This window comes from Anser cygnoides, chromosome 15, assembly GCF_040182565.1.
Source record: "Anser cygnoides isolate HZ-2024a breed goose chromosome 15, Taihu_goose_T2T_genome, whole genome shotgun sequence".
NCBI lineage: Eukaryota > Metazoa > Chordata > Aves > Anseriformes > Anatidae > Anser > Anser cygnoides.
Window position 1 is genome coordinate 8,745,526 of NC_089887.1, and position 22,276 is coordinate 8,767,801.

The 22,276-nt window shown below is 35.8% G+C and overlaps 1 protein-coding gene across 2 annotated transcripts in view; it reads right to left on the minus strand.

Annotated features, from left to right (window-relative positions):
* The window catches only part of VPS35L (VPS35 endosomal protein sorting factor like), a 57,499-nt gene that overhangs the window by 26,346 nt on the left and 8,877 nt on the right, over positions 1-22,276 (minus strand). For both annotated transcript variants that reach the window (XM_048060363.2, XM_048060378.2), the window contains exons 8-23: positions 19,322-19,406; positions 18,231-18,290; positions 16,081-16,177; positions 15,644-15,691; positions 14,522-14,615; positions 12,546-12,623; positions 11,799-11,921; positions 10,537-10,583; positions 8,463-8,574; positions 8,108-8,224; positions 7,756-7,809; positions 7,264-7,344; positions 6,377-6,439; positions 5,267-5,352; positions 3,452-3,532; positions 747-810 (exon numbers count right to left, since the gene is read on the minus strand). In XM_048060363.2, coding sequence (XP_047916320.1) covers positions 747-810; positions 3,452-3,532; positions 5,267-5,352; positions 6,377-6,439; positions 7,264-7,344; positions 7,756-7,809; positions 8,108-8,224; positions 8,463-8,574; positions 10,537-10,583; positions 11,799-11,921; positions 12,546-12,623; positions 14,522-14,615; positions 15,644-15,691; positions 16,081-16,177; positions 18,231-18,290; positions 19,322-19,406 — 1,290 coding nt within the window. The remainder of the gene's footprint in view (positions 1-746; positions 811-3,451; positions 3,533-5,266; positions 5,353-6,376; positions 6,440-7,263; positions 7,345-7,755; positions 7,810-8,107; positions 8,225-8,462; positions 8,575-10,536; positions 10,584-11,798; positions 11,922-12,545; positions 12,624-14,521; positions 14,616-15,643; positions 15,692-16,080; positions 16,178-18,230; positions 18,291-19,321; positions 19,407-22,276) is intronic.

A 22,276-nucleotide genomic window follows, 5' to 3' on the forward strand; every position in this document is an offset into this window, starting at 1 on the left:
TATATTAAAAACATTCTATTATATAGCAAAATATGAAAACTGAAGAGAAAGCAACCATCTAGAGATAAATTCACAGAATTACAACAAAGAATAAAAGGGACAAATAGAGACAAAGCCTGTCAGCTTATTACTATACAAAGAAAAGCAAGATTGAAAGTACCTAGTTAGAGAATAAGAAGAGCAACAAAAACAAAAGCTTACAAATATCTCCCTAGAACAACCTGACATCTCAAACACAAGGGACGGGAACAAAATTTTTTACTGGGATTAGAAGGAGGGAAGGGTTAAAAATTAATTTCAAGACAACTGAAGTTTTAGCGGGACTACTGATTTAATGATAGAAATGATCTCATTTGTAAATGAGATAAATGGTCTCATTTAGGGATGGGTAGTGGGATTTCACAAAAGCGTGATCTCTCTGAGGCTGTAATATAAAGACTAATTACTGTTTAGCTTTTAAATACTTAGCTTGTTTTATATGAGATTAAAAAATAGCAGAAAAATGATTAAATATACATGTACAGTTTAAACTAACATACTGCACCATGCCAGCTTCACCACTGTATATTTCTTTCAACACTCACATACTTACTTCACTAAAATACACTGGTTGGGGTTTTCAACAGTCTTTGGCAAGTCATATACCGTCTCTAATTTAGTTACATAGGCACCTGTTTCTCATGGGGATCTCATGAAAGTCCAAGCTGTAAGGTACTCCCCAACACTTGCATACAATTGTCACTCACCATTTTTATGAATCCATTTATCAAAGCTGCTAACATTCTTTTCTCATCCTCAAGTGTCAGTGCACTATAACAGAAAATGTACACGGTAAATTTCTGAATATTGCTTAACTATTTATCTGTAAATGTTCAAATGATACATGCTAATTTATGCAATTTTATGTTTCTATAAATTATTTATTGCATACTAAGACCACTAATCTCATAACTTTAGTTATAAAATGAGAACAATTTTAATACACATATCTTCAAGTCAGCCATGCACCAAACTAAATTTCTAAATTTAAGAATTGTAACAATTGCAAAGTCTTTAGATTGTACAGAAACTTAGATTCGGCATGAACAGAAGCTAGCTAAGCTAAGGTTCTTAACTGCAGCAAGAAAATGGCTTCAGTCTTGTTACAACATGAGAACTTGAGTAGGAACTGGTTATAAAATCCTTAAGAAATTAGTAAAGCCATTTCTAGGAGAAAAATCATCCTATTAACAGGGAAAAGCTTTTAATATGCACTTAAAATAGTATATAATAGTCAATGTGTTTACTTTAGAAAAAACAATATTTACTTTTTTTTTTAATGACTAACCCTGTTACATAATTAAAAAATTGTCTTTAATATCACCTTGTTACTAAAACATCGAAAAGACAGCACTATAAGAACTTAGTAAACTGATACATAAAAACAAGATTCTTTTTACAATTATCAGGGATACCTATTCTATACAAAGAGTCTAAATCTTATTTGAAACAAATTTACATCACATGAAAATCCAGTAAATCAAACCTGTTTCACTGAAAATGGATAAATAAAAAGATAAATAACAATTAACTAATACAATTTAATCTTTCTACTATTATGTAGTTGGCTCCAGCTTTGAACTTTAGTGTAGCAATTACCATTTTCCTAGCGCAGACACCAGATGGGAAGAGGACAATAGTTTTATTATACAAATTCAGTAAAGGAAGAAAGAAAATCTCAGCATGATTAGCTCATTAGGGCACTGCCAATCAAGAGAGTCAACTGATGGGCTCTGAGAGGCTCAGAAGAGTTGTAATGGGATCTCCAGGTCAATTATAGGTTTCCAATTCAATTTTGAATCATACCACTGCCAGTCTAAAGGCTGTCACCCTCCAACAGCTGTTATTGGGTTAATGAGTCCTACACAATGGGCTGGGAATTTCCTGAACCAGGATGCAAAAATAGATGCAGGAGTTACTTTAACGTTGTTACAATTATGATGACTTGCCAATAAAAGATAACAGACAGAACCGAGCAAATGATGTACATCATCTTGTCTCAGCTAAAAGAACTGCTGGTTTAAGGAATTTTAAGGAGCTCCAAAAACTAGCAAAATTGTTTTGGCAAAATGTCAGAGGAAGTACCAAATATGGCTTGCCATATACTGCTTAATTTTTTTATTAAGTTGTTTTAGCTTCAATACATTCTTCTACTTAAAAGGTTGAAGAGGCTTTTAGTGCAACATACAGACAAATGCAGTGTTCTAACACAAAATAAAGCACTCAGACTGGTATAAATTGAAATTGCATGCCAAACCTGACTTTGTCATTGACAATAAATCTTGTACTCATGGCATATCAAGGCTGAGAAAGTTACAAGTTCCTTTGAAGTGCCTGCCATACTAAGAGGCTCTGGGTTCAAACGAGAAAGTGTGCATGCGGGGTAGTTCTTGCTCTTAAGAGATAAGATTATCACACTGGTAATTGTGGCTCTTTTTTCAGTCAGATGCAGATTTCTGTGTGATTTTTGGAAAATAAAACAAAAATAAAACAACCTACTAACCACATTTGTTTTCCATATTACACAGAAGCTTTTGAAGTTTGATTCACAAGTATCTGGCTCAATATTCTAAGACACTCTACTTGAAACTTACAAAAATGGAACAAAACTTAACTATTGTCATAGTCCCAAGTTTGGCGCACAACCCCCCCCCCCCCTTTTTTTTTCTATTTATACATCTTTTAAATAAATATTAGCTGAAATTACAGGTACACTGTCAAGTCACAATTGCTGAGAACTTGGCATATCAGAAGGCATCTAGCACAGAAAATAAAAGGCCCTGACCTTTACACAACTGCCATTCAAACAGGGGGTTTGCAACAGGGCACAAACTAGATCCCTAACAACCTCAGCACTCAGAACCAAGGGGAAAAGGGAAGAGAAGGATTTAGGGGAAAAGATGATTCAAAAGCTTCTCCCTTGTTTTAGGTTCCTTTACTGATGTTGCTAGAAGTCTTTCAGTTGTACTTTTAAAGATTTCACACCCCTTGTTAATGGCTGAAAGCAGGGTATAAAGGTATAAATTAAATATGGCAATCTGTGCTTTAATAGGTACATATTCATTTAAAGCTCGTAAAGTCTCTTATTCACTATAACTCAGAGATGACACAGGTTTCATTCCCAGAAATATTTTTTTAAATGTACTTTTGAGTGTCTTTGCTTTACTAAAAACCTCTACAAAACTGCTGCTACTTCCCTTTTAAAATTCTGTTTCAGTATTCCATATAAAGCACTAATTAAGGAACAAATAGTATGTGTTACCACATCACCGCACAGCTCTTCCCGCACTACTAATTGGATTCATGTCTTAATCCACCATGAAAAAAACAGTCTCAGAAGTGTGAAACTGTACACCAAGCAGCCAAACTTTGCATAAATGATGGTTATTAATATGAGTAAAGTTAATCTTACTTCACAGAGTCATGCATTGTCTTGCAGATATGCAGAAGAGCATTGAGTATAACAGGATCCTTTGTAGATTCCTGCTGATGCCTATAAAATGTTTCAGAAAAAGTGATGAAAAATCCTGCACTGTCAAAATGAGAAACAATGAATAGCACACCCATTTAACGAGTAATTCCTACCAGCAATGCTGTAAGACACTAACAGTCTACAGAAGTTTTATATTTCTTTTTTTTTTTTCTAGCCTTCAGGAATTCAAAGATCACATGGTTAACAGACGCAGAGTACTAATTAATACCAGTCAAGAAATTTTTATCTTAACACATGCAGCTTTACTGCCAAGCCATGGAATCTAACTTGTTAAGGGACACAACAAGCTAGACATGTGATAAGTTGAATCAATCTAAGAATGTCAAAACAAAACATTCCTAGATCTACCAAAAGTAATATAGCTTATCAGGTACTGATGAACAGACAGAACGGGTAAGTGTCATGCTTAGGTACAGAGGTACATGTGCACTACTAAGATGAGAAGACTCAGTGGGGGATCTCATCAAAATATATACATACAACCACCAAACCCAAAAGCACAGCTAAACATTTAGACTAATGGAGTAGATGCATAACATGGCAGTCAAGTGCCTGTCCTCTCTTATTTGGTACCTTGGTGGTAGAAAGTAACACGAATATAAATACTTGTTTTCCATACACAAAAAAGGCTCTTTGGCTACCTAGTATTAAAAGCTTTTCGTTTCAATTGCTTGAAAAGAAACATCAAAAATGCGTAAAAACTCAAAAGCAGGTTTCCCTCCTTTTAACTAGAACTGGTTATCACAAATTTAAACTTCTACCACATGGAGGACAGGACTGAAGGAATCAATGACCAGTGTGTCTGTTCATATACTGAGTATCTAACCCACTTAGGAACCTGCACAGCGTTTACCATTCCCTGTGCTTTTTCTGCTGTTTAAAGCTATATGTGATTGTATTTCTCACAGTCGAATGCTGCAGGTTTTTGCTAAAAGGCTATTTCCTTATAAAGTTTCTGCTAACAAAAACTTGATCTTATACTGAGACTGTGTTACGTCAGTTCTATATTGGGCAGAAAATGATTATCTTTATATTCCCCAAACTAACAAATGATGAAAAAAAAAACACAGAAAAAAGAGCATTTTGAATGCATGATTTTTTTTTTTTAATAAAAAGTAGAACTCAATCCAATCTCTCTCACTGAATTATCATAATTCAGCATCTGCCTGCAATATTGTTATTTAAAAATAAAAAAGTGATAATTTGTTTTTCAGAAAAACACCTGATAATTAATTGAAGAAGTCTGCTTGACTTTTACAATATTTGAAGATGAAGCCTCATCTTCGAAATTCATTTTCAACTGGGGAAATATCCATTTTTTCCATGTAATGGAGCTTATAACAAGAGTCTGTCTCTCCTCTCCTCCTCTTCTGTTACACCAAGGTAACAAACAGTTCTGCACTGTGATATCAGATGAAATACAAAAACTTTTCATAGGCTAACTAAAGTGACATAAATTGAAAAAGGCTCAGGGAACAACTGATCTGTTGGTCAATAGTAAGTCAGCATCGATGTATTACTTCAACTTTAGCTTTCAATCATGACCAGTTAAGCAGTGAATCAATAGATTAACAAAACTGACACCTGATTTTTTTCCTTCTCCATAGCCTGGAACATACTCAACAAGCTAAGTGGACTAAACTAAACACTGGCTCAGTCCATCTTCCCAAACAATCTTTCAATCCATTGCCCAAATCCTCCAGAGTGCATTTAATCTGAATAATCTCCACTTACTTAATAAAAGATTCCATAATGCACTTGCAAACCTCCACTCTCACATTCTCCTTCTGGAACATATCCAGAAATGGCAAGAATTTCTCCTGGAAGTACAAATATATAAATAAGTAAAATTAGGTATTTTTACAAACAACACATTCAAAGTATAAATATTTTGGGTAAGTTTTATAATCATGGCTGGTTTATTGAAAATAATTTTAATCTTTTTTTGAAGACAGCAACTTATCTTGAAGAACCATCTTTCCATTCCATGAAAGAGGGAAACAAATGGCAAAGCACTGATGGCTGAAGGGTTTTACCAGTTTACTGACTGGAGTGATCCAAAATAAAATACTAAACTGTTTGAACCAAATGTTGCGAACTACTAAAAAGCAATCATACACTTGAAACAGCTTAACATCACTTGAAATTCAGACATCTTTGGGAAAAACATTAAGGTATTAAAACAATTAAAACAGGCCACATGCCTGTTTTCCATTGTGGATGTATCCACGGCAACTTAAGAAGGTCCAGGACATTCACATTTTCTTCAAAGACAAGGGCTTACGTTGTTCAGACACTGAGATATGTAGTTTTGATATTGTCTCAAAAATATAGTGAAGGTAAGTTTTTCAGAATTATCTAAGTAACTTGTGAACAAGACTTGACTCCAAAGCCACAGTCAGTCTTCAATTTTATTCTTCAGCTGGTTTCAGCAATTTTACACCTGCTGTCTTCTTTCTTTTCTCTACCTCTTATGCATTCTCTTACCTAATTTTCACTTTGTTTCAATACCAAACTTAAACCCCATAACAGAACATAGAAACAATTATCAGCAATTACACAAACACACATGCACAAATAAATGGCATTTTATTTCCCACTGATTGTCTCTTATGCTGTAATAACAAAGTGTAGAAAATTGGAAAAGTGAAATTAAAATAATGAACATTGAGGTAGTAAGCAGCATAGAGCTTCCAAGATGTTTCTGCACTTATCTACTTGATAAAAAGTCCTCTTGCCATGCTAATTTGAAAACAACTTAGATATGCAAATCAGGTTAGCTGTCTTGCAAAAACAGTGCAAAATATTTCCTCCTAAAAACTTAGTAAGCATAACATTACTTACCACTGAAAAAAGCAGAGAGAAATCATAGATATAGGTAATAACTTTCTGAATAATTGACTGCAGCTAAAAAGAAAAAGAAGAAAAAAAGGAAAATGATTGTAATACTAGTTACATTACAACTATCTAAACCAGAGAGTATTCTTCTCTGATAATTTATAGAAAACTGGTTTGGAAGGCACTTCAAGTGTTCATTGATGCCACTTCTTTTCCCCTAAGCAGGATCAACTACAGCTATGCTACTCCTAGCAGATGTTTTTCCAACATACTCTTCAGAACTCATATGAAGTGAGAGGATGACCAGCCTACCCAGGCTTTATTTATTCTTTACTTTCTATAGTTAGGAAGATTTTTCTGTTTTATAATCTGCAACCTCTCCTGTTCGCTTGACTAAAACAAGAAGTAGAGTTTGTTAGATTTTCTTCTGTAAGCACTTTTTCTACTCTCCAAGTAACCACAAAACACTTCTTCTAGAACCTCTACAACTAATCGGTATCTCACCTGACATACAGTCTCAAGAACTGGACACTACAATCCACTGAAGCCTTAGCAATGTTAAGTAGACATAGATTTATCATTATTTATGTTTTACTTCTGTTCTCACAGGCTGCCGTGATTGTTGATTTTCTTCAGTAGAATAATATTGTTGACTTGAGAATTAGATATTGCTACTTCTAAATACATAAATCATTGTTTTAACTTTTTTTCCTGGACTGAGAGAGAAAAAAAGTAACAAACCACAGCATTATATTGTTCCAAAAAGCTTCCCAAATCATAGACAGCCTTTAAAAATAATTATATTGTTTTAAGAGACATCAGAAATGTTTAAGAATTAGTTTAATCTAAGAAAATGCACAGATTTTACAGATTTGGAAAAATAAGTTATTTACCTGTGGGTAAGCATCTTCAAATGCTCGATCAGGAGTCATGTGTTTGATAATATCAGCCAAAACCGTATTGACTTCTCGTTTCTGTGTAGCGAAAAATAGAAGTTACAAAATACAGTAATAAAATCAGCACGTAAATCAAATGATTCAAAATCATTGGATAATTTATTCCCACTTGCCAGAGCTTCAGCTTTCTACAGAACTCCAGTTAAGCAAGGAATTTTAGCTATAGTTCCACTAAATTCTTAGTTAAATTGGTCTGATAAAAGGTAAGAAATTTAATGCAGGGTTCAGGGGCATGAAAGACTGCTTCAAAGCCACATCTTTTGTCCCTATTCATCTTTCATGAAAGGAAATGCATTTTTCGTACACTAAACAAGTCCTACAGACATCTTAAATACTCATAGCTTTTCTGTTTTTAATACCAAGTTACTAATCCAGGCACTTAGTCTGCATCAGAAAACCTTCAGAGGAAGCAAAGTAATTATCACTTACCTTAAAATGTCTGCATGTATACTCCACCCACACTTCAGCACAGTTGATATAATCCTAGAAATACATGTCTCTAATGACTACCAATATTTACAGGAAAGAAATATACGTGCAAAAATTACACTTAAAGTAATTACTCCTGAGGTATGATTCATGCAGACCTAAAGATCTAGCACTAATGACAAACTTCCACAACTGTACTGCTTATGTTTGTAAACAGAGGTCCTATTTTTTTGGCAACTTCATGTATCTAGAAAACGTAAACCATGCCATCAAAATATACAGCCTGCTGAACAATGGCTACAGTTTTACCCTGAGCAAAGGATCAGTAGTGAAACAACTGTCAGTAACTCACCTGTGGGTTCTTCAGCTTTGTTATAACCTTCCAGGCTTCATTTAATATTTGAAGGCGATCATTTTCAGGAGGATCAGCCAATGCCAAGTTTAATCCCAAAGAGCGAAAGAGGAGGTGCTGAAATATAATAAGAAATTTTAAATTTAAAGCACAAAATGCATGTTCGCCCAACACTCCTTTAGCAGGTACAGTGTGCAGAAAGATTGTTTGGATTCCCCTTCATTTAAATAACATGCAATTTATGTAGGCAACTAGTATAAATAGCGTACAGACAGAAAGTAAAAGAAAAGATAAAAGCAGATCGTAACTCAGCCAGACAAAAAATAAGTGTTATAAATTACCCCAGAAAAGTTACCTTTGGGAATCCAGATTCATCGCACTCTTTAATCATGCCAATGAAGTCCATAGACCTTGCAGCAATAAACTCTGCTCTGAAGGCTGACATTACTGAATTCAACAGCAGAGCACTACAATGAACATAAGACAAATCAATACAGTTCAACAGCAGTGAGAAGTTCTTGAAACCCACTCTCCTTTTTGACTACAGTACAGAAGTACACTTGGGCAGGGCAAATCTCTTTTAAGTTTTTCTTAAATCTCTTAAGTTTTTCTTAATCTCTTTTCTTAATCTCTTAAGTTTTTCTCACTGAATTAAAAAAATGTATGCATTATAAGAGTCAGTTTTCTAGTAGCAGCACTGTTATGGTTAAAATAAATCCAAACAGCAATTATACAGTAGTTGGCAGTGATATATTTAGATATTTATAATAAACTGTTTAGACCCATGTTTGTATTACTATTGATCCAAACTTAAATGGAGGACTCAACTCATTACTGTAAAACCCACTTTACTGATACTACTGTGCAAATATAGGAAACAAAATCTGCTATCATTCAAAAGGCAATTCCTTTGGGCAAACTCAGCCACGAGTTAGCACAGAAGCTGTCTCACAATCCAAGCAAGCTGTGTCCTTCACTATTCTGAAGCAGACGCTCTGAACATGAGGCAGTTTACCTTGAGGGAAATTGTACAGAGCACTTAAAATAGCCCAGCAACCCTTCTGTTTCTGACTGAGCATTAGTGGTCCCACTGCAATTTGACTAGAATTTGCATTTTTTTTTCATTAGACAAGTACTTTGAGTTCACCAGGCATGTGCTTTGCAATATAGACAAGCAGGCTGTCACTTTTCACTTAGATGGTTGCAACACGGTTCTTGGAACATACTGAGATTATTTAAAGATTTATGGACTTATGTGACTTGCTTTGTGGTATTTTGACAGCCATGAGAAGACATAAAACCACAGAACTCCATTTTAAGGAAAACTATCACACTTTAAAGACCATCTCAACTGGATTATTCAATTTCCCAATAAAAGACGTCCCAAAAACATTTAATTGGAAAAAAACGCACCTCATTATACTCATCATTTTGTGCTTCCTTCAAAGAACAAATGATTACAAAGATGAGACACCTGGCCCATCTTTGGAACAGGATGCTAAAAATTGATTTAAAAATATGTTCCACAAAACAAACCAACACCTATACAAAATAAATTAATACAGCAGAGTATGCGGATTATTTTACCTATATTACACAGAAAATAAACTCATGAACTCACACACACTCATAAAATAAAGTCTTTCCTTCATTTTTAAAATCACACTTTTACCCCAGCCCTTAGTTCAGTCACAGAATGCTAATGCTGGCAATTCCTCCTCTTTAAGTGATTAACATAATTTAGTTCCTCAGCCACTGCAGAACTAGACTGTACAAAGCACATCAGAAAAAAAAAAAAAAAGGTAACTGAAAACCTTCATAGAACTCTGCCTACCTACCAAGTAAAATGAACAGAGATTAGCTCATGAGCAGGCCAAATCACATCCACATAGCTCAGAAAGCACATCCAAAACTTTCAATCTTCCTGAATTATTCACTTAATGTGATTAGCCTGCACACAGACTTCAAGGAGACATTCGGGTACTAATTTTAGTTTCGAAAAAGGCAGTCATCTAAATAGTCTTCCAAAGGTGCCAGCTGCTTTACAACTTCCCTTGCAAAATGAATGTATGGGCTAACTGTAACCAGTGTAGGCGAGAGGGGAAGGAAAGGAAGAAAATCAGAGAAAAATGAAGCATAACCAGGAATCAGAGACACGGCTGATATAGAACACATTGTGCATCCTAAACTTTGGCTTAGGAGCAGCAACCGAGTTAAATTAATTTAACTTTTGCTCTACAAGTAATCTGCCATACTTTAGAATTCATCTCTGGAAAATAGATGTTCATAATTATGATTTAGTAAGCTACAGGAAGAACAAAAGCTATATTGTGCATCCAAGACACATTTTCAAAATGGAGAGAGTTTTATTACAGGGACTCATGGGCACTCATTACAGACTCACATCTTCTGGATTACATGATACTTACTTGTTCCCCAATTTTTTGCATCTCTCCATCATCTCAGTAAGCAGAACCTGTAAGAATTACTTACTAAAATTAGTAAGATTTCATAAAAAATACAGCTTTAATCACTGTAGTAAAATCTACTAAAAGCTGTTTTAATTACCAACCCAACTCATTCCAATAATCCTGTCTTATCCTGTATTTACAGCACAAGCAAACAACAGCGTACTACAACATAAAACACACCTACTGGAATGGGTACAGTGACATTTTAATCAAAACCACTATTTTATGGAAGTCAAATTTGCAATCCTTCAGCCGTGCTATTTCTCAAAATGATTTCTATTTGCCACCAAGGTCAATTACCTCTGGCAGAAGAGGTGACTATTACAAACTCTCTTCTGTAGAATGCAGAACAGACTGACTTGAGACTAAAATAGCCTCTTGACTATGTTAAGCAATTACAAAGCTACAGTTTACCCAAATCATTTTTATATCTGCATGACAGAAAAAACTAATGAATTCAGGAAATAAAAATTAAACTAGCTAAAGGACAGCAAGAAACAAACAGACATACTGCCTATGAATTTAAAGTGGTCTAGTTTGGGCTTTGGGGAAACAAACAATCTTCCTGTACAAAAGAGAAAAGCAAGCAGTCAGATCCAGCCTCTTTATACTAACTTGTACACTCACATAAGTACTGACAGATTTTTTATTTTTCATTTTAAAAAGAAGGGTTAGAGAAAGGAAGGAAAGAGATTTAAATATTTGATACCACTGAATTACATAAGTTTTTCTTCCTCAGCTGCTTAAGCATTGTATTTTTAAGGGTTGTTTTTAATACTTTTTTTGTAATTCTAAATAATTCTATATTATCATTCCAAAGAAAAAACTCAAATCTGAATATTGTAACAGTAAAAAATTGAGCAGTTGAGCTGAAATTACTGTTGGTATTTTAAGTCGTGTCACTTACGATTCAGCGCATTTTGCCACAGAATTCTGCAATCTATAATAAAAGGCATTTATGTTGCCTAAACTTCAATTTCATATTTAATACTTATACTTCTGTATTGGACACCTTCTCCAAGAATTTCTAGCACAAAATACATGGTGTTTACATCAGATGCTTTCAGTGTCCTTAAGTTTTACGAAGCATTGCATCACTCCTTGCATTACGCAGTTAAACAGTGGGGAAAAATGTAGGAATGAGTTTATCAATTCTTTAGTAAAACTAGCTCTCTACTGCAACGCTGCCATTAGAACCAAGCATTAGCACACTTACTTACCTCAGGAGCACGGTATGCAATACACTGTAAAATCCAGTCTATAGCAGGAGAGTATAGAGTCAAATATAAAGGAATTTCCACACACTGTACTATCAGCTGATTCTGAACTGTATCCCCATGAATCTATTGAAATAAAAAATACAAAAATACATTGCAGTGAAGAGGTACTTAATCAGAATTATGACAAATTTTGCTTATGAACTGAAACTATGACAAACAAGATCATAAGATTGGATACTAGGAATATTTTCCTAATCAAGGTTTAGACTGGATATTAGGAAGAATTTTTTCACAGACATGGTGGTCAAGCATTGGAACAGGCTGCCCTGAGAAGTGGTGGAGTTCCCAGCCCTGGAGGTATTTAAGAGATGTGTGGATGTGGCACTATGAGACATGGCTTAGTGATGGGACTTGGTAGCTCGCGTTGATGGTTGGACTTGATGATCTTGAAGGCCTTTTCCAACCTAAATGATTCTTTGATTCTATGATAAAGATGCATAGACAATCTGAGGCATTCCTTGCTAGCTGGGCAAAATACCAAGCTCATAGCATACATTATTAAAGCACAGAAACAAATAGAGCAGCTGAAACTTAACCAGCATGAATGTAACGCTTCCTGTGCTACAACTGGGTACAGGAATATCCCTAAATCTCAATTTAAGAACTTGAAATTTTTTTGAAAAGTATATGGTAGTTTGGTTAAGAAGTATATTTATGTGATTCAGAAAATAAAAAACAATTGCTTACTTGTTTAAACGTTAGAAGAAAGTCAAAGAAATTTTTGTTAAGGCTTTCTTTGAGCTGAGGTGCCACTTCCATCCCAACCTGTATTAAAAGAGGAAGATTTTATTTGCATCTATCACCCGTGCTCCTCCTCCAATTGCAAGACAAAATATATTTTTCAGAGGAATATACCAAGTCACATCCATTAAAAAAAACAAACAATATTGAATCACATGCTTTTGATTATCTCCATGCTTGCTATTATAATCGAGTCCACTGGCAACTACTCTGAGGTAATTACAGCTGAATTTAAACACAGTTCTCACAACATCAATTCCATGTGTCTATAAGCAGTGAGGAAATACTAGTACTTGCATTGCAACCGCCTATATTCATTGTATTGCTTCATTCTTTTCACAGAATCAAAGATCTCGAATGAAAATATTAGCACAGATATAGAAATAGTACTGATAAATAATAAAGGTTATTGATATACACAAATACAAGGCCTACATAGTAAAGCTGGAACTGCAAAGGGAACAAATCCATACAGAACTCTTTTCAAGAACACAGAAAATGACAAAAAATGAAAGCATGGCATAATACAAGAAGTTAATAACTGTTCAGCCTTAAATAAATAAATAAATAAATAAATCTCAACAGATTAAGGATCCTCTCTTCAATCAGACTCAGATGTCTGAGTTTTGGGATCCCTGAACATTTGCAATTCCAGCTCACTTCATCACAAAGCCCACGTTACTGGCACAAACCCAAGCCAGTCATCTATCACTTTTCTTTACGTATCGTTTCCTTTCAAATTATGGGGCTAAAGAGAAATATGTCACCTCACTGCATACAGAACTGGTTCTCTGGTTTCACGCAAACGTTTATTCCCACATTTTACAATGCTGTGGCTTTAGACATCAGTTACATCTGTACTACAGTTTTCCTATTTAAGGATTTATATTTTTGAAAATCTATTTTCACTGCAGAAAATCAGTGAAAATCCCCATCTTCAGTGGGAAGCATTAATATAGTGTGTGTACCTGGAATACAAAAGATTAAAAGCCTTTCAATTGAAAAACTATTAAGTTTTCTCATTTTAAGGAAAAGTCAGGATTTGAACAAATGATCCTTTATTTCAAGAAAGTTTTCACTATTTATTTTGTACACTCATCTTTATGAACAAAAAGGAGCGTGCTAAGCTCTTCCTCACTAATAATCTATTAACAGTAAGTGCAGTTATGTAGCCCTAACTCTTCTATGCATCTATTTTACCTGTATCAGGAGCAGTAAAAGCTAGACTAAGCTTATAAACTGTTTCATAAAAACTTCTGGGAACTTTGCACTATGTAGCAGGAATGATTGGGCTATGAGAAAAAAAATACAGGCATTACTGTATTTCAGGAATCAAACAAATTAAGCAGCTCATCTCTCAGAATAAAGCAGAGGCTAGCAGTTGCTTGCCGATGCAGGAATTCATATGCACACCCCTGAAGAGTATACCAAAAGCACACTGGACAGTTTATTCAGACATATCAAATATATCAACACAGGACAGATTTGTTGCAATTTATAACGGCAGCTGAATTTGTGCAAGTATTGCCAATTAACAGCCCTTATATTTTCCAGTTATAGTCAAGATCATCGCCACTACTTCAAAAATGTGTTTCACAAATACTTTTCCACTACTGATGACTTTTTGAATCATTTTAGGATCTCTTCTTGGGTAAGTATGTCTTGGCTTTTGCCCTACCTGAAGATAAAAAGCTGGCATAAGCAGCACATAAAATTAGTTTTTACATATTATAAAAACTTAAAGAAAGATCCCCCATTATTAAAACAAAGAGAATATATATTTTTTTGGTTTGTCTGAAGGAAGAGACAGGCTTCTGACTACTTCAGATAAAAATGGTAGTTACTTCTTTTTTCCCCCATAGCAGTAGAGCTAGCTGTAGTAAGTCTTTGATACAGATCTGAAGTGCTAAATGGTAGCCTACCCTGCAAAGGTATGCTCTCGCATAGACTGCGACCAGTGGATCTCCAATTCCTCTAATCATAGACGTTAATCGTGGGAGACACTCGGAAATCCCCCTGTTAAGATTTTTCAGAAATGAAAACGAGATTTAATATCTGGTAACTGAACTATACCACAGACAGATAACCTGAGTAGCTGCCCAGTAGACTGACAAGTGAGCATGAGTTATAGGAACACCTAGCAAAGGTGAAGCATATTAGCACAAAATTTTATTTCAAAAGTAAAATTCAACATGCATGCTAACAGATATCCTATATTTGAACTACACTATTTGCCATTAGGAGCTGCCCAGATAGCCAGGTTGTATGCTTGGATTGCAAGAAGTGCAAGTGAGAAATGCCTCCTCTAGTTTGGAGAAACAGCAGAGCTCTGGAAGGGCTGTAATTCAATGTGAAAAAAGCAACCACTTAAAGGACTGGCAGAACTCCTTGTATGTCCCATTTTCCCACAGGTTCTTTTTGACAGAGCTGTACTAGTACCTGGAGATGAGGCCCATCAATTCCAGTACAAGAACTGCCTTTCAGTGATAATGAAGTTGTCACTGTAGTAGCAATTTGGCTTACAACACTCATTTCAAAATTTAACTAAAAAGGACAATTACATGCAAAGGAACATTTTCAGCTCAGCAGTTGACACTGTTTGGCAACATATGAAGCTTATACCAAGACTTTCAACAGACAATGGTTCATTGCTCCTAAATTGTTCTTCCAACTCTGTCTCTACTAATATGACACATCAATATTTTCCCTTCAGTTTTCTCTTCCTTCTTTTTGCCTCACTTATCTCAACAATCTTGCTTTCCTCTCCACCATCTGAAGCCACTGGTTTCTAATTTGCAAACTCCTGGATGTCACAATTAAACACATATCCCAAACCTGCAAACACCACTGCATTCCAATCTGTACCGCAGTCCACTGTGAATTTACTCCATGGTATTATCACCACAAACTTAACTCAACTGCTTCTTCTCAGACCTATTAACACCTTACCCACTATTAATAACGGAACTTGTATGCTTAACTCCCTAAATTAGCTTATACGTCTGCCCATTCACTTCCTTCCCACAATTAACATTTACTCTTACATTTTGGATAGGAACTTATTGCACTTCAGTATGGCTGCTTCCACATAACTAAAATGAAGCCAAGTTAAGGAACAAAGTTGATGAACATGCCATTTAAAAACACAACACCAAAATTATAAACTGAAGACATATTGAACAAACTCCTTCAAGACTTTCTGTAATTAACCTCACCACACTTATTCTTTACAATTTGTGTAGAAGTTTTTCATTTATTCCCAGCTTTCACACATCCACTCTACCACCGACGTGCTGTTCAGAGCCAATAACTCAGCATTCAGTTTACTATTAAACATGATTCAAAGTTAAATGGAAAACATGCAGCCCCAAACAAACAAAACCAAGTTAGTATAAACAACAGATTACTGTGTGTCTTACTGCAGTAAACACGTTCATTTTTGGAAAGGTCTATGAAAAACCTGTCTCACTGACAAGGATACAATCTGGGAATGAGCTCTCTGATGGAAGCAATTTTGAAAAACCAGTTTAAGCATGTTTCTTTGGCAGTATCGTTAACACTCTCTGGAGAAAAATTATCTGGGAAAAAAAAAAGAAACAGAAATAGGTACATTCTTTCTGGATACAAGCTGCTTTTCAGTCTAGATTTAAAACTGTATTCTCTTTCCTTTCAGCAAGAAATTATGCACACCATAATAAATTAAGTAATATGCTTGATTCAGCTCTCTCTCGCAGCAGTAAGAACTCAGTATATGGGCAGCTAGAAAATACAACTTGCATTAAGTAACATATCAGAAGCTGAAGTCAAGCACCCAAAGCTAATCCTGGATCTGCTGCCTGAAAAATCTAACCCCTGCCTCCCCATAAAAGCAGAAATTATAAAATAATGGATAGGTAATCTATACCAAATGCATACATATACAGATGGTAGATGAGGTTTAAGCACTCTAATTATTTACTTGAGAAGTCTAATGTATTTTTAAAAGAATATTACTTAAAACCATATTGGAAGGAGCGGGCGATATTAAGCACGGAGAGAACACTTGCTTTTTTCACTAAGCACCTAGCACTGCAGTGCAGTCTCCTCATGAGCTCCAGGACTAATTACATCAGCTGCCAGCAGGAAAAAGCTGCCATCCCGGGGAGGAACAGATGGGTTATGGGGACAGCACTCTGGTCAGGTGGGCATGCAGTTGCATGGCAAACTGCCTCCTCTTTCTCTAGGATGCCTGAAACAGAAGGCAAAACAGGCTTCTGGTAACCCACCCGGGTCTGAATCAGGATGGCTGGGAAGGCTGAGTCCCTCTTCTCTCAGTGCTAAAGCTAAAGCTACAGCTTCTGCTGTGAATATCTGCTTATGAACTCCTTTTGAAGCAGATTTAGAAAGCAGTGGTCTCCCATCCCTGCTCTCAGAAGGTAAGAACGCCCTGTTCCACATAGAAGCGTCCCACTTCCAAGACTAGAGAAGCTGCGTTATAGATGCAGACTGAGCATAGGAAGTCACTCCTCCTCAGCTAGGACCAGAGGAGTTCTCAACCAACGTGGAGGTTGAGCCTGAAATCCCCTAGGGTTCACACAGCTGTGCACAGCAAGCACAGCAGAGATCTTCTTCCTCCCTCTCACTGCCATAGCTGCTCCAGAAGCTCCCACCAGCAATGCCCTGGGCAGCAATACAGCTGCAGCACGAGCTCAACTCTCCAGAACTGTGCTCAGTAATTAGGTTGTGGTACAGGAACTGTCTGCCCTCATCAATGTTTGTCAGATCTACAACAGCTAAATTGAAGGATTTACTGCAAGTTTATTTCAAACTTCAATATTGGTTGCTTTCAGGCTCTGGCTCAAATCCTATGGATTTAACTGCAACCTAATGTTACTGCTGCAGTGCCAAGTACAGAATAAAAAAGTTTTGTGTTTCAGGATGAGGCCCTTAATACACTTCGTATACAAGGACATGCCCATATAGAATGTTTAGGAGACTTCCTGAAGAGGTTCCTCCTTGTACACTTGTACTGTAACTGTCAAATTACACTTGTACATTGTTTTGGAATTTCAACTGAAAACATGAAAAGGGCCCAAGCTCAAAAGATCACACTCGCTTAGTAAAGCAAGTGAACGCCTGCTTCCTCTTCCAAAATTCTTAATTAAAGCAAAATTATCAATAGTTTCCAGCGTAACAACAAAAACATCTATTTACTGAGAACCAAGAGCCTCAGCTTTATTTTACCATTAACTTTAAGCTATTAAAAAACAGTACTTCCAGAAGAGAGCATATGCTAACAAAAAAAAGAGGTCTTCCTCATCTCATCTTGCCATTCATATTTAACTCTGTTTACTTATCGATCATTATTTGTGAACTCAAGTCTCAGGAAGACCCGGTTTATGTTTAGCAACACCAAAACCACGCACATTTTATTACACTTTAGGTATGTTCTTCACAGTTAAAATGTAAACTTGCATAATCATTGTGAATGGTGGAAGCTGTAAGAAACGGATATTATACTTTTTTAAACTAAAAATTATTGCATTCAAAGCAGAACTTTTTTTCATGGGAGATACAGGCATGGGTTCCAGTTAACTGTCCTCAAATCAATTCAGACATGATATTCCAGCAGCACATTAGAAGTAAAGTTACCTGACAAAGAGACACGATTGTCCATGCACATTGACAGAATTCTTTCATACACTAGTTTACCTGTTTCAAGAAAGAAGAAAACAATACAAGCCATTTTTAAACAGAATCAACATTTAGTGTTTTTGCTTTCTCCAACATGCATTGAAATCATCTGGAAAAAAACTTTTTAGAATGCTAACATCATGCTGCCCTCTAGTGAAGCTGAAATCTTAATGGCCTGAGTTTAGCACTGCACACACACACAAAAAATGTATCTGGCTCCATAAAGTGCAGAGTAGCACACAGGTCAGGTTTCTCCCAGGCCAGGGAAGGACAGCTGGTGTCCTGTCTTTGCAGGGTTTGGATATTATGTTATCTTCAGCAACTTTGCTGAAAGTAGGAAAGAACAAAGAGGAAGCAAGACCTGAAAAAACAATTGGTTCTATGTCACAGCATATCCTGCTAAACATCAATATCCTTCAACTTTGAATGCCATCGTAAATTTTTTCCGTAACACAGTAGAAAAACAAGGAAGTCAGACAGAGTTGAATGACAATTTCACCTAAAAGATCATTTCAAAATGTAGTTACCAAATTATTTAATCTATTTTTATTATTTTTATCACTTCATAGTCCTCACTCAGCTAAAGAAAACTTTCAGACTTTCAGACAAATACAGAATGAAATATTAAGAGTCAAGAGGCTGTCAAAAGTATTTTCATAACAACTACAGCATTTTAGACATTGAAATTCAGAGATCATGTTTTTTCCTACAGTTTTGTTCTACATGTTCACTAAGACACAAAACACAGAACTGCTGCAAGATTTGTATTTTGATTTTAAAGATTTCACTAATAAGAATTTCTGAACGATTGTATAACACATTTGTATCACTGGTTTCCAAGCATTTATGTTGGAAAACATTCACTATTAAAGCAGAGCTATTTCAGCGCTTTTACTACACCAAAAACAAAACAAAACCACACAAGCATAGCAAGTCACTGAGAAATCAAAGGTATTTTGTATTTTTTATTCAATGTTTTCTAGAATAACAAAAACATTATTTCATATTATTAACAACTGTGTAGTAAGTCTTGTAAATTAGATACTTACCAAAAGTATCAAGGATATCTGTAATTAAAACAAATTTACTTGGATAAAACTGGATTACAGTCGTATCTGAAAGAAGCTTAGAACACTACAAGGGAAAAAAAAAACAAAAAAACATTTTTAGAGGACAATTCAGGTTTGTGTTTTCACTCCTGACAGACTGGACCAAATTAATATCTACAGATGGAAAGAACCAACATGAAGAACTATCCAGCAAAAAGCGCAAGAATCTCTAACATAATGAATCACGCTACTCTGTATTTTTCAGGTTATTCTTCATTTCCAGCAGAGTGCCACAGATCTGTTTTTCCTTTATACAAGGTAATCCATACTGCAGAATTTCAGCTGACCCTGCAGACCTGTGCATTCATTCAGACAAGACAAATTGTCTTCCAGAAGCAGCATAAAAAGGCACTTTTCTAAAACAACTTTTTAAAGGGTATTATTCAGTTTCCTATCCTTGCCATAAGCATCCATACGAAAGACAAAATTTGATACAGAGTAAACTAAGAAAATATTTTAAAAGTTTAGCTAATGAGCTTTTAAACACATCTTTACAGTTCCCATAACGACTTCTAACATTTTGGAAACAAGCCACTTGGTCCATAGTCAGCTCTAGGGAGGAATCTGATCAATCACCACACCCGGGCACACAACGTGACTGAGGCACTTGGCCTACAATGACGGCTGGTGCAGAGTCACATCTGAAATGTACCAGTCAACTTAGTTCTAGCACTGCTGTATGCAAGTCCTGGTAGGAACAAGTCAATTTACCATATGAACTTAAAACACACAATGAGGAATTTGGATATTCATAAGATATTTTAATCGAGCTATACCTGGTTTTCTAAGGTTATGCAAAAATTGCAGACTAAACTGCAGTCACAAACTTTGGCAGAAGTTTATTCACAAGAATCAGCTTCTGCCTGCAGAAGCAAATGACTGAGAGGAGAGCGCTCCACCTCATCCCTGCGTGAGCCCAATGTGTCTTCTCTGGTCTCTAGTTAAGACTGCCAAGTACAGCATTCTCTGCCATCTCCGCCCCTGCTTCAATGGGATAAGTAAATAAAGTGCAAGTTTTGACTGCATTCCAAAAATCCAGGAAGCAATGTGACAACTGCTTTGTTAAAACAAGTAAATCATAACATTTGAGCTTATTTCAATGACAGGCACCCTTAGTCTCTTTGCTTTATTATCAGGGATGAACTCAGGAGCGCACCAGAAAGACAGGTGAGTGCATTCACATCTTGCACCCAAAGAAAATCGTCCCTGCTGTGTGGTCAGTGAGGCACCCCCACAGAAAGGCAATTCAGTCGCTGGTTAGTGCCTCCACATCCCACGAACACGTACCACTGTTCTTAGAGCTCACACACATAATCAACTTATTTCAGCTTACTCTGAGTAAGTAGCTTAGCTTATTCTGTCTTGACAAGTAAAGCATCTTGTATAAAGGCACTTAGGAATTCACATGTAGCTACTGTGCTATAAATTCAGATCCTGTCTCAATAACCAGAACTCCTTCTGCACTCAAGCTCTTTAAAACTCTCACAGAGAGAATGAAGGTTCTGTCCCCATAGCCAAATAACTCACGTAATTCAATGATTAGTTCTGAAATCAAGATAGTTCTGGCACGCAAATTAAATTACTTTTTCCAGCTCAGTATACATTTCTGAAAATAATCAAAATATAAAAAAGCCAAACTTACTCATCCTATTGCAGACTGATGAGTATGTGACGCTAATAGTGATAGACTTCATGTATAATCACAGCCTGACGTCAAGGAAACTACTGAGCTTTCTATGAGGATACAAGATTTTTTAAATTATGCTATTTACTAAGAACCAGCAACAAGAAAAGTTCAGTCAGGTTTCTATCCTATCCTGCTTTATAAGTATAGGATTAACTATTAGTTATTTGGGAGACTCCTTTATGAAGGATTTTTGTGTTCGTGCTAGTTACCCAAGCACCTCTTTCATTCTTACCAGTCTTTCAATTAATGATGAGTATCTGCAGTACAAAATTCAAACACAAAGTGAACAATACATAGAGAGAAGCACATGCAATTTTGATACTACTTTCCTAAAATGAAGTACTGAACCCCATCTTTGAAATGATGTTATTTCAAAAACATTAGTGACACCATTTGTAAAATAATATTAAAAAGTATGAATGTGCAGATTATCAGTGCGAGACACTGTATATATATGTATTAGTGCACTGTAAATACAGTGCCTCCGTGTCCCTTTCTTCCTCCTCCAAAGACTCCTAATATTGTATTCTTTCTTTAAAGTATTCCCACACTTCACAAATGACATGATTTCTTTTTCAGAATAATTTGCTGATTTCATCATATTACAGTAGAACATTAGACACTTTAGGTTACATATCATTTTCTGACTTCCCTTTATTTACATTTCATTTCTTTTATTGTCTTTACCACAATTTAAGATGAAGTTGCTGCTAACAGTTTTCACAAGAGTATCCAGCATGAAAAAAAAAAAAAAAAAAATCCCAACTTTATATAACCCCTCTTGATGACTATTAGCATTACATCAGTTTTACAGCTTTTAAGGTTGTCATTATCTCCTCTGTCCTCTGATGCACTCTGCCTGTGGCATCTTTGAAAGGCCAAGCCAAACAAGAGAACATTTAATTGTCCCATTCCTCCCTGTGCCCCCTCACAGCCCATCACCTCAGATGAGACACAGAAAGAGGAAGACTGTAGAAAAGATTAAACAAACAAACAATGAGTTTTCTGCACTTTGCTAGGGTCCTATATCAGATCTGAACGGGGAACACTGACGGTTCAAAAAGACATTATCATACTAGGGTAGGGAAGAAGAGAAAAGGAAAGGAAATTCCAAGTCCTAGAGAAGTTGGTATTAACGACATGTTATTTATTATAATTCTCTTTAATCAGGTAAAAATTACAAATCTGTCTTTTGGCCACTCTTTTTA